Genomic DNA, 16,398 nt, shown 5'->3' with positions numbered 1-16,398 from the left:
CGTCAAATTTTCCGTGCGCAAAAGACGATGCCTGGCAACGCGCGCGGCTCTATCGTACTGTATACATATACATACCGCGTGTGTAATGTATACATGAATACGTTGACGTGTTTTACCTACATGTTTATCCTATAATACACTCGGATCAGGTTGTACAAGAGTTCTGTACATACACAGCTGCAATGTGAGCGATGACCACTGAGCTAAAAATAATCGATGCATTGATTAGTCGGGTCCAAAAAAATAATCGAACACGACTCGATTGAATCGACAAAAATTAATCCATTAATCGCTTGTTTCATATTTTTTTGAACCGATACATTTGAAACCAAAATTTCTTAAATTTCAGTATGTAGGCTTAATAAAGGAAAAGTTTTTTTGATAATTTGTAGTTTCATTCGACATGTTTCTCAATTTCAGATAAAAATATTCATTTATCTTTCGCTTATTATATCGAACAGGTAATTAGTAAGTCAGGAAATGATAGTAATTGACATTGCGATCGCATTGATATTTGATTTCGTCGTTCATGGGAATAGAAAACAAAAACCGATTGCGAGGAAAAACGATCGAGTCGGCGATTAATCGAGTTTGAAAATTAATTGATCATATTGAAGTGATCGGGAGAAAATAATTGATTATTTTGTAATACGATCTTGCACATTACGTAGACGCTCATTTTTTCCCAGACACTTTCTTTCAACCCAAACAAACTTTTCAGGGGTTGCCATGTTGGAAAATTGCAATTCATTTTTTACAGAAACATTCCGATACACGTGTTACGTAGATTCCTATCATTACAGCATGAAAATTTTTCACGTTTAATCATTCGTGAACTTAGTTTTTTTTTTTAGAACAAATAATCGAGTTCGTGTAGTGATTTCCTTTTTTTTAATTCTCTCCTTTTTCGTTTTTTTTTATTGTTCTCTTCTCGAACATATTAATATGACCTAAGTTGGTTATACACGATGCGGGGTCCTTGTGACGTCAAACTGTAGTACATATTTCGCATTCAAATCGCCGCGTGTTCATCAACGTCCGAAAAATCAAATACAGAGACGAGCTTTCATTTGATATGTGGATGTTGATCTATCGTATACGATATACAATTAAAAAAAAGTGAAAAATTGCAATTTTTACGTATTAAAAACTGTGTTTTGCGATTGAATAATTTACTGAAGCATTATTGTATATATATGTAATATACTAGGGTGTTGCGAAAAAAAAAAAATAAAAAAAATAAAGATTCTCTCCAAAGATGAGCGTTCTACGTTGCGTCTAAAGTGGCCTTCAACCTCAGAGAGAATCTTTCTTTCGTCTCAAAAAAAAAAAAAAACTTTTCAGAAGTTGCCACGATGGAAATTCGCAGATTATTTCTGCGTGCAACACCCTAATATATGTAAATTTTATAAAATGGCACGAGTTCGAGTTTCTTTCTTTACGCCGGAAGACCCGTGTTATGGGTATACTTGCAATAACAGTAAATATTATTGCAATTGCAATACAGCAAATGCCGATGCGTTTGCAATGTCAACCATTTTTTTTTTTTTTTTTTTTTTATTGAAAGAAAAAGAAAAATTTCTTTTCACGTTTTTTTTTCCACCGAATCTTTCCTTCTTCTTGTTTTTAAAGTAATTTTCAACATTCGGATCGTCAATCGTCGTACGACCGCCCACGCGACTTGCATTTGGAAGGATATTTTTAAAAAGAGCCTCACAAGCTGTAAAATTATATATACCATTTTGTAATGTATACTCTGTTCTCCTTGGTACAACGTTTGTTCTGCCTGTGCTTTGGGTACACATTGTGTCTATATATACGTTATGTAGGCAATGTTTTTTTTTTTTTCCCTTAAGAATGCAACACAATTGTTATCATTTAGAGACTTGCAGAGGCTCGCTCTCTTTTTGCTGCAAATAATATATGCGTTAATCAGTCAAATTTTTAACAATATACTATACCTACTTGCAGATTGTGTCGGTAACGTGACGATCGTTAATGCGAGAAACCAACTTACAGTACAGATAATTTGCGAATAAAAAATAATTAATATTTACCACTTACAGAGACGCGTATTTTGACCGAATAACAATCTTGGCTTATATTTATCTACTATATATTTTCATCTTGAAACCGCCTGTCAAAATTTGCAGCCTGGGCTTTGCTTGCTTTGTAAAAATTCCACAACGCGATATCACATCGCAAAAATAAATGATCTTTTGTAATGTACAGTGGCAAGTAAAGTTTCGACGCGAGGACTTTTGACGAGTGAATTTTTCATCGAGTAGCCTGTAAATTTGTTATGTGTAAAATGGAAAATTTTAAGTGAAAGAATCGACACCACTTATGTGTAGGAATTTCATCTTATCGTACAGAACTTTGAACCGTCGTCTCTTTGTAACCGTCACTTTTCGCTTCACTTGACTGCTGCACGTAACCTAATTTGTCCTGAAACGTTTCTTACTTGGTGAAAGAATTGAAAACAATTTTTAAAACGATTATCTTATTCAGTTCATCGAATTGTGCGCATTTTTTATTTATCCTTTTGTCATTTCGTCTTCGTACTTATCGTTCGCCAATTTCTTTCTTCCTTATTTAATCGTAAGTCTGCTAGAAATTTATTTGTACCAATTTAACGGAACTTTAAATACACCGTCGCATATTGATTGATATCGATATTCGTACGACCCGATAATCGATAAAAAATAAACGGTATTCGCAGCGTATTTGCAAAGCTTTCGATCAGAATGTATTTGCTATAAAAAAATTTTCACGAACTTGTCTGTTACGTCAGGTACCTGAATTTAGAAACGCACCGTTATAACGCTGACGTTATATACAGGCATAGAAGGTACAAAACCCTCTCGCGGGTTTTGTCACGATTATGATTGGGAATAAAGAAATTTCGGCGTGTGCGATTTATTCACGACATATACTTTTGTTCCTATTTCTTTTATTACACACCATCGCGACGCCAAAATGTGTCACTGATTTATTACGCGCAGGTAAAAACTTGTATCCTGTATCTGTAACGTGAGAAGCGAATGGCAAGAAACCGGAAATATCCCACACACTGGACTAAACCATTCTTATCGCATCATACAGGTACATCAAGCACTGTTTAACCGGATATCGTTACATATAATATGTATATTACTACAAGCAAATTCCGTATAGATTAGGTCAGGTACGTTTTTAAGCCGTTGACGTATGAATTTAATTATATCATTCGCTGCGAGCGTTGATTACAACTCGCCTGAAGTTTATCAAATTTTGCATGGCCGATGTGACTCTGTTACGATTTTAACTGACGATTTTATGGTTCCTGAACGCGTGAATTTTGCGTTCGATACGTTATCTTGAAAAGTAGAGTGACCGATAAGACGGTACTTACTAAGCGACAGACAAAATGGATGGAAAACCTTGTTATATCGTGTATTTTATAACGGCAAGCTTCAGGTCGTAATGAAAAACTTGCCAAATTCCTTCATTTTTCCAGAGCCAAGTCAGCATTTCGATGATTAAATTTTTCGTTGAATCGAATGACATTTCTTAGAATAAGAAAACATTCCTTTCGCCATATTTTATCGACATGTTTGGTAAAATCAAGAAATTCTTTCTCTGTACAAATAAACGTCTGAAGTGATATAATTAAAATTGTTTGCATGCAAACGTTTTTAAGGAAGATTGAATTCAATTGCATAAGAAAATTAATCCGACTTTATCGTTATCGATGCATTGGGAAGAAAATACGCTGCAGCTGCAGAGAATAGGGCGAATTTTTGTATTTTCCGTCGATTCGTCAAAGTGGCTGCGAATAATGTAATATCATCGAAGCGATTTTCATCTCGTTTTAATTTCATTGACCAATACATCTACAGTCTAAATGAAGTTAGAAGACGTGTCTGCTCTTTTTAAATTCTATGACGTGTACCTTTATTTCCGACGAGTCGTTGGTTCTCCATTACTCGACACCGTGCTTTATGGAAAATTGTCGTTATCGCTGAAGTGCGCCGCGTTTTCGTCTATCCGAAAAACTTTTACAGTTCGTCACGTCATCATTTATAAAGCAACAGAGTCTCTATCGAACGCCTTATCCGCCCGTTTTATCGGCATGGCAGTCCGTTGAGGTTATTGGCTAAATTATTCCCTGGCCATGACGATTTGGAAAACAGGTACTTTGCAGCTATAGATAGTAGATAGGAAATCAGGAAGAGTCAGGGAATCTTTCGATCGGTCAGGGAAAATGAACGGTGCTCCGACTGAGCTGAATAAAACTAAGCTTATTCTACGAAAAATCAAAATTCGATTAAATCGGAAGCTAGAAATTTTAAATCTCGTTCGCGAGACATTTTTTTAAATTCCATAAAAGAAGCATTTCTTCGATCAGAGCTGTGCATCCGTAGAGATATTATAAATAGAGTGGGCAAGATGCAGGGGTTTAACATATGTGGAAAGGATGTCCTAGTCTCTGTAAAAGATATTCTATCCACGCAACAAGCACGTTTGTACATGGATATGAATGGTGTGTGCAAACTTTTATGTAACAAAATAACTTTAGAAAAATATTTCTGTGCTCAAGCTCGAATGTCAATAAATTAGTTTTCGTCGTCATTAAATAAATTGTGATCATATTTTTGAATACCCATCGATTCGTAACTTCATTATTTTATACCTGTAGCAGACAAGATTGACAAATAAACTAGGAATTTTTAGCACGGTTTTTTCAATTTATCCTTAATTTCGCAAAGTGTCACAATCCTCGAGTTCTTATATAATTCATTGAAATATGTTTCACATCTAAACACACGTCCGTATGCAATAATCGTAAAAAAAAGTTTGCCGTATTGACTTTTTAGATTCGTTCAGTATTAGTACGAGGAATTGAAAATGAATTCGAAGGGAGCTTACGGAAATTGGTTGGCCAAATATCGATAGTTTTTATTAAATTTATGACGAACCAGTTTTACGTTGAGTATCCGTAAAGTTGTATTGCTAAAAATTTTACAAAAATACAAAAATAGAACGTTCTGAACTGTATATATAAATATACCGTAATTGGAAAAGTACACGATACTAAAATACGTATTTTCATATGATTCAGTGTCACAGTACCCAGAAATGATATTGAAAAAAAAGCAACAGAATCTCAGAACGCACATGTATATTTGTGCCTCATGTGCATAAAAATGAATGATGAAAACTATACCGAATTTCGGTATAATTTTTTTTTTTTTTTTTTTTTTATCATCTTCTCATCCTCGTTCGTCAAGCTTTTCACCATTCTCATACCTTGTACTTCCATGGTAACCCGGAAAGACCGTTAATATACCTATCGCAGGCAATATTAAATTCCTAGATCACGGTGCACGTCGATCCCCTTCGGATGATTATATCGTGTCATTTGTACCTGCAATGCAACAGTGCACCGTGTTCCTCCTTCGGACGACCCGGTTAAAAGGAAGAGGGCGGGAGAGAGAGAGAGAGAGAGAGAGAGAGAGAGAGAGAGAGAGAGAGAGAGAGAGAGAGAGAGAGAGAGAGAGAGAGAGAGAGAGAGGGAGGGGGGAGGCGGCTCGCTCAGCTGAGTAGGTATAAAATAAGTATAGTTGGTGGGGAACACGTAGCCTCGGAGAAACTCTCTCAACCCGTTACATTATCTTGAGTATTAGTCAGTCGTGTGCGAAGTGCTCGAGGCGAGTTGTCAGCTCCACCCGCTTCGCTGCCTATCCGTTTCCTGTGCTGCAATTGCACGTTTTCCCTAATTTGATCTGTATATATATAAATATATATATATATATATTTATATACATATGTATATAAACTTTGTTGCATATGTTTATCGCGTTTGAGTATAAGTGAAGAAATTGTGACCTGTGATAGCTGGTACATTATAGGTGTATAAACTTAAAAGTTTACAGCTTGTCGGGTGCAGCAAGCTGACAAAGGTTCGAGTAGTGCGCGTTGTGTTTTTCATTACAAGTGTTTGAATATAGCGTTGGTGGAGGGGGAAATTAATTTTTTATCGAACGGCGTTGTTTTTTTGTTGAATATCTTCTCTCTTTTTTTTTTTTTTTCTATCTTTGGTGATATTTTTCGACGGGTGGAAATTTTTTTTACATTGATGGAAACGTTGCGCTGATCGTTTATGATCGGCGATGCAGTGCGCGAGGTTCAAGAAGTTTGGAAACGTTTTGTGCGTGCATTTTGTTTTATCCTGCAGAGGTGTTGGAAAAAGTGTGCTTCATTTTTAGACCCGTGTAATTGAAATTTTTTTATTATTCTTGCGCGACTTGTTCGCGAGAAACACAAATTGTGTCAGAGTTAGCTCTGTACGCTTTGATTGCAAAAAATAATTAACATCACGTCGTTGTGCTTTCTAAAATGACATCAGCGGCTTTTGACGCTCACGATAATTAGTGTTGGCCAATTTTTCATCAGGAAAAGAATAGCCGAGTTGAAAAACTTGTCGGTTGAAACGCTGGATTCTTACCTCATTCGTAATATCGAGAGGATAAATTTATCGTTGTATAATTTCAACTACCGTACAAATTTACTGTAACACTTACGCCGGATCCCAACGGGATTAATCATTCGAACTTCGCATCGAAGGGGAAAATTTGGCAAAGATTTCATCGATTACCGACCATGACCGTGGTAATGATCGTTATAACAATTCGTAGTATATGAATCAGCGTATCTTCCCGTTTTTCACGTATCTTCGTACGGTTGATAACGTTGGAATTTTATCGTCTTCTTCTTCCAGGTTATGGAAGAAACGAATACGTTCATCACATGGCCTTCGCGACTGAAGATCGGTGCCAAGTCAAAGAAAGGTGAGTGTTTCTCTTATGAATCCCATTGCGAATGTACGTACTTGCGATCAGTCATTGGTATATACCTATATGTAGTAGAACTCATTGATTTATCGTGACAATTGTCTAAAAGATTGAGTTATCTGTACAAAATAACTTCAGAGATGACCTGTACCAGTTAGCTATTCGGTGCGCCATTGAGTTGTGTATAAATCAAAGGAGTTGCGCAATTTCCTTTGGGAAAATTTCCACTCGACATACCTAGCGTCAACGCTGTAGAAACCCACACCAATCAAGTCGTTGAATTTGTCGAATGGCACGCGTTGGTGGACAACGACAACCAGGGAAATTTCCATTCCGTAATCGGTGTAATTTATGTACGAAATTAGGATGAACCCTTCTATCGATCGTAATTCTCAAAAACGTTTTTTCTCAGTTTTACCTGAAATAGCGCAAGTCCGCTGAATCATCAGTCAAACTTTTGAATATAAGAAAAATAAAATTACTTAAGAATGATTTCGTATGCCACGAAACGCTGATGCACAAAATCAAGATGGCCGTCGTTGATACGCTTCGAATTTTCCTTCGTCTCTACGATTATTCCCATCAATGAAAATTTATCGGAAGTTGTTCGAATGCGGAAGACAGGATGGCAAGAAAAGTTTGTTTATACTTGGAGCCTGGTGAAAAAGTTTATAAAGGCTAAGAATTCGTTACGCCTATTTACCGTGGTACCGTCTTACATCTGCGTAGAAAGTATAAAATATACGCAGAAGAGCGTTGCGTCAGGAACAATCTTACCACACTTAGTCCGTTGCTAACACTAGGTTACTCTAACCGTTGCAACTGCGACGACTCGAAAGAATATCCAGGGGAGAAGGGAAGAGACTCGTGGAAACTTTTCGGTGACTCGCCTCGTGCCTTCCTCTTTGCTGACAATCAGAGACACCGGTACTATTCCCTGAGCACTGAGGCCGTATCAGCTGGCCGAGGTCTTTCGTGCAAACACACGCACAACTTGCTGCTTACGATAATGCATTCGAGATATAGTGGAAATTTACGTGACGCGTGTAGCTTTGGTAGAGATGACTATTACGATCGCCAGAAGAGGCAGTCGCCCGGATTATCATCCGTTCTGTGTCTTCATTTATCGCCAATTTAGCTCCTGATTTTCACTACGTGTATTATATGTATATATACGTGTGTGTGTGTTTTTATATATATATATATATGTATATATATATATGTATATATATATAACCTCTCGCTTCGCAAGTCTACTGGGATAATCTTTCGACCTGGGCATGCGAAACGGTTTCTCGATACGAGATTGTACATCGCGTAGAATCAGCGGTTCTTTTTCGGAACAGCAGGAAATCAATATGCGAAGAAGTTGGCGGCAGTCTTGTGTCCGATATCGCAATTCGTCAAAGTTGGCTCGGGCTTTGAGGAAGGTGCAAACAATCGATGCCTTGAATTCAGATATTTGTAAATTTAGGAAGTTGCAGTTGGATAAAAGTCGATACATTTTATCAATTTTATTACGAAATAGTCGTACATCACAAAATTTGTCAAATCGTTCTATTCCTAAACTACGTTGATCTTATTAAAATACAAAAATATGAAGTACCGGAATTATAATCGAAAGATTAGATATCAATGCTTGCTGCTTAGAGCTTGTGAAATTGTTTGAAATCTGATGTAGATCCGTTCGATTATGTTCTACGATGACTCATTTTATTCGGAAGGTTATTTTCCATAAAATAATTTTTTTTTCTTCATTTAGAATATCGGGGTAGTTTTTTCAAATCAAAGATATAACGATTAAGAGAACGTGTTTTAGTTGTTATTGGTAGAAAATTGTTTGCTATTTAAATTCACTCGTCGCGGAATGAAATCGAACGAATCTGCTGGAATTTTAATGATTTTTCAAGCAATTTGAAACGACACATGAATACATAAGCTTTTCTTTACAACTCCAGTATTTTCCATTTTCGTATTCGAAATGGAATCTTCGAGCAGTGATCTTTATCGCTATTTTTCAACCAACCGACACTTCCCTGTCGGCTAGCGGTTACGCTTGTTGAACAGTAATATGCCTACATTCGCTGAAATGACAATTATATGAGTATATCTAACTTTTACGTCGAAGCTCGTTACCCGAAGACGATAATATGCACACTTGATTTACAACTTGTAGACCCGATGCCGCTCGCAACTATCAGCTGATGTCGTTTTCGAAAAATCGATTATTCAACGGAGTATTCGAACTACAAAATACTTGTTTAAAAATATTCTGTTATATCAAATGTTAATAATCGTTAATATATAACGTCATACTTTCGTCGGTGCGAAAGGCGCGCGTATTTTGAACGCAAGTTTTAAAATTTTTTGTACCTATACCGCTAATATATAATATAGGCCAAGGTGTTGTGTGGATGCATTCTCCTATCCGCGTATACGTATACGCAAGAGTTTAAATACTCAAACCTATTCTATTCGAGGCGGGTGTTAAACTTTCGCCCTCAACATTTTCGAATCTCGCAGCGTTTCTGACTCTTGAAATAGATAATTCGTTTGGTATTTGGGACAGTGGTTTCAGTCGGTTTAAAGCTTTGACAGCAGTTTCTCTGTTCTCTGCAACCATCCTGAAACGTGCACCGAAAAGACGAGGTATTATTACATTGACAGATATGTTCTTGAACAAAGTTCCGTCGACTTTCATTCCGTTCATCGTATATGTATATATATATATGCTGCAAATAAACCATGTCATATAACATATGTAAAAGACGATTACATATATATATATATGAGAATGCTACGGATATTTCATTCATTTCCGAAGAATATTTCGTATAACGCCCTGTTTATTATGTGGAAGAAAAAATAATCATTTCCCGGTTTTTCTGCTGTTGCAAGTGCAGTTTGAAAGTAGAAATTCTCGACAAAGACAACACGGTGTATAGGTTACACTTACACCCAACTATGAGTGTTTGTTTCATGATACGTATTACGTCGCGTCACAGCAGAATTTCTTTCTTTCTTTTTTTTTTTTTTCTTCTTTCGTTCGGCCAGTAATAATAATAACTTCTTTCTTTTCATACCATCCGGAGAAGATATCGTGTTCGATAAAATATAAATATTTTGCGGGAATTGTGTAATTTGTTATTACTGTGTTATATACATCACGTTTTAAGTTGAGACAGGTATGATGTATGTATGTGGTTTTTATATGATCTAAAATATTGAATGAAAAATATTGTCGCACTCTGAAATTTATATGACCTTTATTCAAGCGTTTATAAATGTCACCTCGTCCGTTATACTCAAACTTATCGTGTTGTACGATTACAAGCTTGTATCAAGAAAAATGTGAATATGAAAAATTTGCCGTTGATTCGTAAAAGTTACAAGTATACGCAACCGGTGTTACACGAGTAATTATAATAAACACGTTTATTACGATCTAAAGAAAGAACGACGTAAAATAAATGTAACATGGGTCATTCCATGTCAAATCGACCAATGGTTGTACTCGACCCCTTCTTGTTTTGGATGAAATTTGGTCAGAAGTTTTCATTCATCGTATAAAGAAGTTCTGCCAAAGATAAACAACAAACTGCCTGAATTCTAGAAGTACGGCCACCGTAGAGGTGACAGAGACCGTGATACTGCTCAAATGTTTCCTCGTTAGGCAAATGAAAGATTAAATTATTCCTCGCGCATCGCACCTCCGTAAGATTGTTGAACGTGGAATGTCAACGGCCATGCACTCGTGCACCGCTTGCACCGTGACTTATCCCGTTTTATAGGTCATCGTTCTATTGCACTCTCGATGCGACGATCCGGGACGACGACCTGCCACATTATAGGTCTAGGTATATGCGACGTGTAATACGATTCGGTCGGTGGCACTTCCTCGGCATTGGCTTGCATATTTACTTATACTTTCTTTACCATTTATAACAATTTCTAAATTTTTTTTATCACATAATTAATATGTGGAGCGAACGACGTTCTTACGTACACAGAGATGGTCGATCCATTTTCACCCCACGGTTTACGCGTGTCATACGTATAACTATTTTCGTCGGCAATAATCGTTGAATAATAATTATCAGCAACGCAACTTTCTTTTTGCAAATTTAGCATTTTATAACGGAATATTGTGAGGTACGTGACGCGGAATGTAATTTCATTGACAGGTCAAAAATAAAATTGCTGTTAAAGAAGTAATATGTGATTCGTGATCGATGTTATATCGAATATCTATCGTTTTGGCGATGCTGCCGAATAAGAAATAAGAGCTGAATCACGCGATAGGCTGCACATGCGTGGGAAATTGAATTTTCGAAAATAATTCGTACAATTAATAATATATTAATGCGGAAGTTGCGTGTTATGACTTTATTCGAAGTCGGGTTTTAAAAACACGCCACGTACCTGTGCTAAGTATATGCAATTATGAAATTGCCATGGTTGCATGGTTTTTTTCTCATGCATGAATTTAAATTTATTCAGTTATCCTTTTTCTTTGCAACAGTTGTGTAATTTTTGAATATAAGTGATTTAAGTGAGATACCGAAGTTTGTTTAGTTGTTGTTTGCAATAAATATTTAAGAAAATAGGTAATTTTTCTTAAAATCCGAAATATAGCTCTGGCTTCTGCAAAAGCATACTTTATCCTATGAAACTGTATTTTCTTTTATCAGTTTAGTTACTACGTGGAGAAAAGAATCAAATTTTGATATCTAGAATCTAGACTCAAAATTCGAGTTGACCGGTGTAATCTGTCCGCGTTTGTAGTTAAACATTACAAAATAGCGATTTAGATACAAAATAGGTAATACCGTTGAGAGATTCAGCAGCCAGTTTTTGCGCAATTTTACGCAGTCGAAATTTGAACTTTGAATATATTATTCCTATCAATTACGTTTCATTTGCTTCTGGAAAATAACGTAAATAACAAAATACAATAGCTAATATTAATTTTCTGACTTTACATCAGCATTCGAGTTTTTCCATATCTGTAATATTTAACGGATAATCGATTAGCGTTACGGACTTATATAAATATACTGTGGAATATGTTTAACGAAGCGAGAATCGATAATATCCAATGATGGGCTTTTAGGTGGCACATAAATGTACAGATTCACAGGATTATATTATATCTGTATGGAACATCACAACGTCTAACCGTCGATAGAATTAATCAGTCAAACAACTGTCGAGTGTCGCAGTAGTATCAAAATTCATATGAATTTCACGCTCACTGGGATAGTTTAAAAATATAATCGCCGTCGATGTGCAGCACGTTATACAGTTCGATGGAATAATTCGATTGTCACGCAATGACACGTACCCGATATTCTATTGACTCAACTCAAATCATTGCTATTATAATTCATTGTTACGTGACCTAAAAAATACTAATTTAATGGCCGGTTGCAGCTGATATATAGCGTGTATACATTGCAAATTTATATAATTTGAATCGATAACGATTTAGTTAAGCTAATAAAATTCTATTCTCTTCGGTACAAACGTGCTGATCGGTATACTTTATATACTGCTATGATATTCGACAAATCACTGAAATTCATAAGTTGAACTGTTTCGCAAAAATCATAAGGTTTTATGGAAAAAAGGAAGTTATTGCAATCACACCGAAAATGAAATGATGAATTTTCACTGGATCTAAGCGTTTCGAGATCTAGAGAATCTCCTCAGATCATTTTCGGATTGACGCCTGTGTGTGTGTGTATTTATGTATGTATGTGATTAATTTTTTTGTCGGAACATATCTCGAGAATGAGTTGCCGGATTTCAATGATTTTTATTTCAATCGACGCGGCTTTTTCAATCGTAGAACTGATTAGATCTTGGCGTTGATCGGTTCAGAATGTTTTCAATTAATTAAATATCAAAATTCCAAAAAACAAAATAAAGATGATATCTTGAGGATGGATGGATTTAAATGAAAACTGGTACCGTACGGTCTCTTGGCTTGTCAATCACGAATCTAAACTGAGATTTGCAAAATTTAAATTTGGCGTACTCAAGCGGCTTGAAAGAAAATTAAATACATTTAGATTTTGTTGGAAAATCAGTACTCGAACGTTTGTTAGGTGAATGAATGATTACGAAGTTGAGGTTAAATTTGCGAAACCCAAAGTGGCGAATGGTGGAAGAAAAATCTAAAAATATTTGGACTTTGGTACAAATTAGTAGGCGGATAGTTTTTGGGTCACCGATGACGAATCCAAGGTCAGACTTCGAAAATCTGTAACGGTGGATCCATTAGAGTGGTTAAAAATAAAAAAAATTGTCATATTTTCATGTAATATGGTACGTGAGGGCTTTTAAATCGTTGATCACGAATCGGAATTTGTAGTTGAAAATTTGAATTGGATATTAATTTATTTTTTTCTGTGAACTTGGAACCTCCGGTGCGCGAATGGAAAGTTCGAGGGCTGGCTCGTGGCCAGCCCAAAGCCGCTTGTTTTTTTTTTTCTCTCTTACTTTCAACTTTCGATTATTGAGCACAAGTAACGCGAATCCTCGGAACGATAATCACCAAAGGCTCTGCATCGCAGATGTGAGATTCGTTCATGAATTCAAAGAATAATGTGTTCGGCATGGCGCGTGTATTACGTAAACGATGATGCTGCAGAATTTGCACGCGAATATCTAATATATCCAACGAATTCGTACAACGTGATTCTGAGAATCTTTTCAGGAAGATCATACGGCTCTTTTTGCAGACCATGTTGAATCCTTCATACTATTTGACTGCAGGAAACTTGTTGTATATTATCGAGAAAAATTTTATTCGCTACAGTTACTGGAAAATTTTAGTAATCTGTGAATCGTTACACAATGCGGTTACAATATTTTTTGGATTACAGAAAAACATCCAACAAGAATAACTATTTATTATATACCGATGTTATATAGCAAACTTTTAATTAAATACAAAATTTTCTTATTATTGTGAGATTAAATCTGTCCGTTTAGTTCGTTGTATTTCTTCAGTTAAATAAAGCATAAACGTCGATCGATCATTGCACTAACATTAAATTATCCCAATAGTTATGCAAGAAAATTTAGTGTGAGGTGATGATAAAAAAAAAAAGAATGGCATAAATATGTACCAGATTTTCTGATTGCAGTCACAAAACTCATTTTCATCTTGCACGTAGCTGCAGAATTAGTTGTTTCGTTGATGGTAAAAAATGCAAATAGTTTTACGATTATATAATAATAACCACAAGTAAAAATTTCTTTCGGTAATATAAAAAATGTAACGTGCCATAAATTATGTAGTAACGAATATCGGTGATAAGTTAATATTGGCACTATGTTTACGACTTGCTGAGGAAAAGAAAAAAAAAAAAAACGTTTCAACGCAGCTGAGCTAATTTGATTATAGAAAACATCCAAAAATGTTATCCCATAAGCTTTATTAAACTTGTCCGCGACAGTTGGCTGTGTTTGCCGATTGTCACAGTTTTCTAACCAATGTCTGCGGTGGCCTGATTTGCCCAATTGGTCTCGTCCCGTGCTAATCGATCCGGAATAAGCGAATGCAAAAAGAAAATAATAACAACACTGTAGAACAAACGTGAAAAATATTATTCACAGTAGGTGAATATATTTAAATACCGTATACTATGTTCAAAGACCATTTATTCGAGGGAGGGGGAAAACTTGTCCACGGTGGTTTTTTCGACACTAATATGCCCCAGGGAATTGCTAATTGTATGTTCAGTGTACGATGTTCAAAATCGTTGAAAAATACCCTGTATATAGATAAGTATATAGGTATACCTATGTGCGTGTGAATACGCATAACGTGCGTGAATGTAATTATTGAAATATACCTATGATTACGAAACATTGACTGACAGCGGACGATTTTGATATCCGTGTAAAATAGAGAATAGTCTCCCCCCATCCCCCCCGTCCTTCCTTGTAATTCATGTTTACGATCACGGATGAAAGATTGAGAAATTTTCCTCTTGTCCGCGTGTTTTTATATCACACTGAATCTCGATTCGTTGTACGTAAAATGTAAACCATTGAAATTTATCGATTTGCTTCAAATCTAGCGAGTTTTAATTCCCACCCCGTAGGTATTTACATACTGCATTATTATGTATTCTTGCAACGTATTTATAAATTAATGATCTTCCAGATCCACACATAAAGGTTGCCGGTCGACAGGATGACGTAAAAGCAGCCAAAGAGAAGATTATGCAAGTACTGGACACCCGGGTGAGTTTGATATGGCATTTAGATATGGATTTCTGATTATGAATTCACTCCCAATTATTTCATAACTGTGCCGACTAACTGTAAAATCGTGAATTTACCGCAAATTATTGCGATCTGTATATTGTTCAGGTTTACGATTTTTAGTTAGCAAAACTCTACGTTGAGGGGTAAAAAAAACTACTTATTCGCTTAACCGAATCGTTTATAATAATTGTCTCCTTAACCGCTAAACGATATAATTACCGGATTCAAACGTTAATCTGTTAAAATGATCAATACTGGTATATAGTTGTTACCGGTGGATATATTTACAAAGGTTTCATGAAATCAATAATTATCAAGTTACTAGACAATTATCACTTATAGGGACGATTTATTAGCAATTGATATATAGTTGGGTTAACGAAATTATGATTATTTGTTTGTTCCACCAAGACGGTCCAGCCTTTTTATTTAACGTTAACTTAATAAGTTTGCTTCACATACGGTGAAGATGTAGCATTCTATCAAGAGTTATCGCAAAGTGACGGCAAGATTTACATACCTATCGCGTAAAAGTTACTCACAATCGTTAAATTTAGAATTTATGCACGCAACGACTATCCACTCCTACATATATGTATATACCGTCTTTAAGATCTCGTTTACCAGACGCGGCACAAGTTGCCCAATTCCCAAACATTAAATTCTGGCAAAAAATTTTCGAAGACGCAACCGAAGGGTGCAGATCTTTATACAGTGAGTAGATCGAGTTTGTAATGACTTAATTTTAGGCGAAAAATAATGTCGATTCATAGAAATCGAAGAATGATAAAAGCAGCTCGATATTCCGTTCATCCAAAATGCAAAACAAACAAACGGTGCAATTATTTATACAGACGCGAATGGCTGCAGCAGCTACAGGCTGTCACATATGTGCTGCCGACTATTGAAACGTGTCATACTAATACATAATGTGTAAGGTATAAGGTATATTTTTATATTTTGTACGATCGCATAATATATATGTCTCTGAGATTTCTATAATGTGAGGGGGGTGATTTCAAGCCATTTGATCTTTCGACTTGTCGGTTTGGTCTATTAGGTATAATTTGAATACTCGTCGATCATTATCATTTGCATAATGCATTCATTTATACTCGAGGGTCGGTACTCAAATATTCTAGAGAATATTTTCTCTCAGCCATCGGTTGACGTTGCAATGAATGTACATATCGTACTTACATCCGCCGCCGTATGAAATGTAATAACTTTTCATTACCCGGTGTGTGAATTTGCGAATTGGAGAGTATAAGTCGAGGGA

General features: G+C 35.9%; 1 protein-coding gene and 1 long non-coding RNA gene across 6 annotated transcripts in view; one reads left to right on the top strand and one right to left on the bottom strand.

The window, feature by feature from the left end:
- Nucleotides 1-16,398, top strand: part of LOC124309250 (protein bicaudal C homolog 1-B) — a 44,350-nt gene that overhangs the window by 16,580 nt on the left and 11,372 nt on the right. For 4 of the 5 annotated variants that reach the window (XM_046772834.1, XM_046772924.1, XM_046773006.1 and 1 more), the window contains exons 4-5: nucleotides 6,764-6,833; nucleotides 15,016-15,095. In XM_046772834.1, coding sequence (XP_046628790.1) covers nucleotides 6,764-6,833; nucleotides 15,016-15,095 — 150 coding nt within the window. Of the gene's footprint in view, nucleotides 1-6,079; nucleotides 6,655-6,763; nucleotides 6,834-15,015; nucleotides 15,096-16,398 lie in introns of those variants that run through there. The other variant, XM_046773085.1, reaches the window with a different exon arrangement.
- Nucleotides 6,758-7,244, bottom strand: LOC124309550 (uncharacterized). Its single transcript, XR_006909255.1, has 2 exons — nucleotides 7,074-7,244; nucleotides 6,758-6,898 (listed from the first exon to the last, which is right to left on the bottom strand). It is a non-coding gene; the product is annotated as an uncharacterized LOC124309550 (long non-coding RNA).

The sequence above is a fragment of the Neodiprion virginianus genome, chromosome 1 (assembly GCF_021901495.1).
Source record: "Neodiprion virginianus isolate iyNeoVirg1 chromosome 1, iyNeoVirg1.1, whole genome shotgun sequence".
Taxonomy (NCBI): domain Eukaryota; kingdom Metazoa; phylum Arthropoda; class Insecta; order Hymenoptera; family Diprionidae; genus Neodiprion; species Neodiprion virginianus.
The sequence above is the reverse complement of the archived record's forward strand: the minus strand, read 5'-3'. Positions and strand labels throughout refer to the sequence as shown.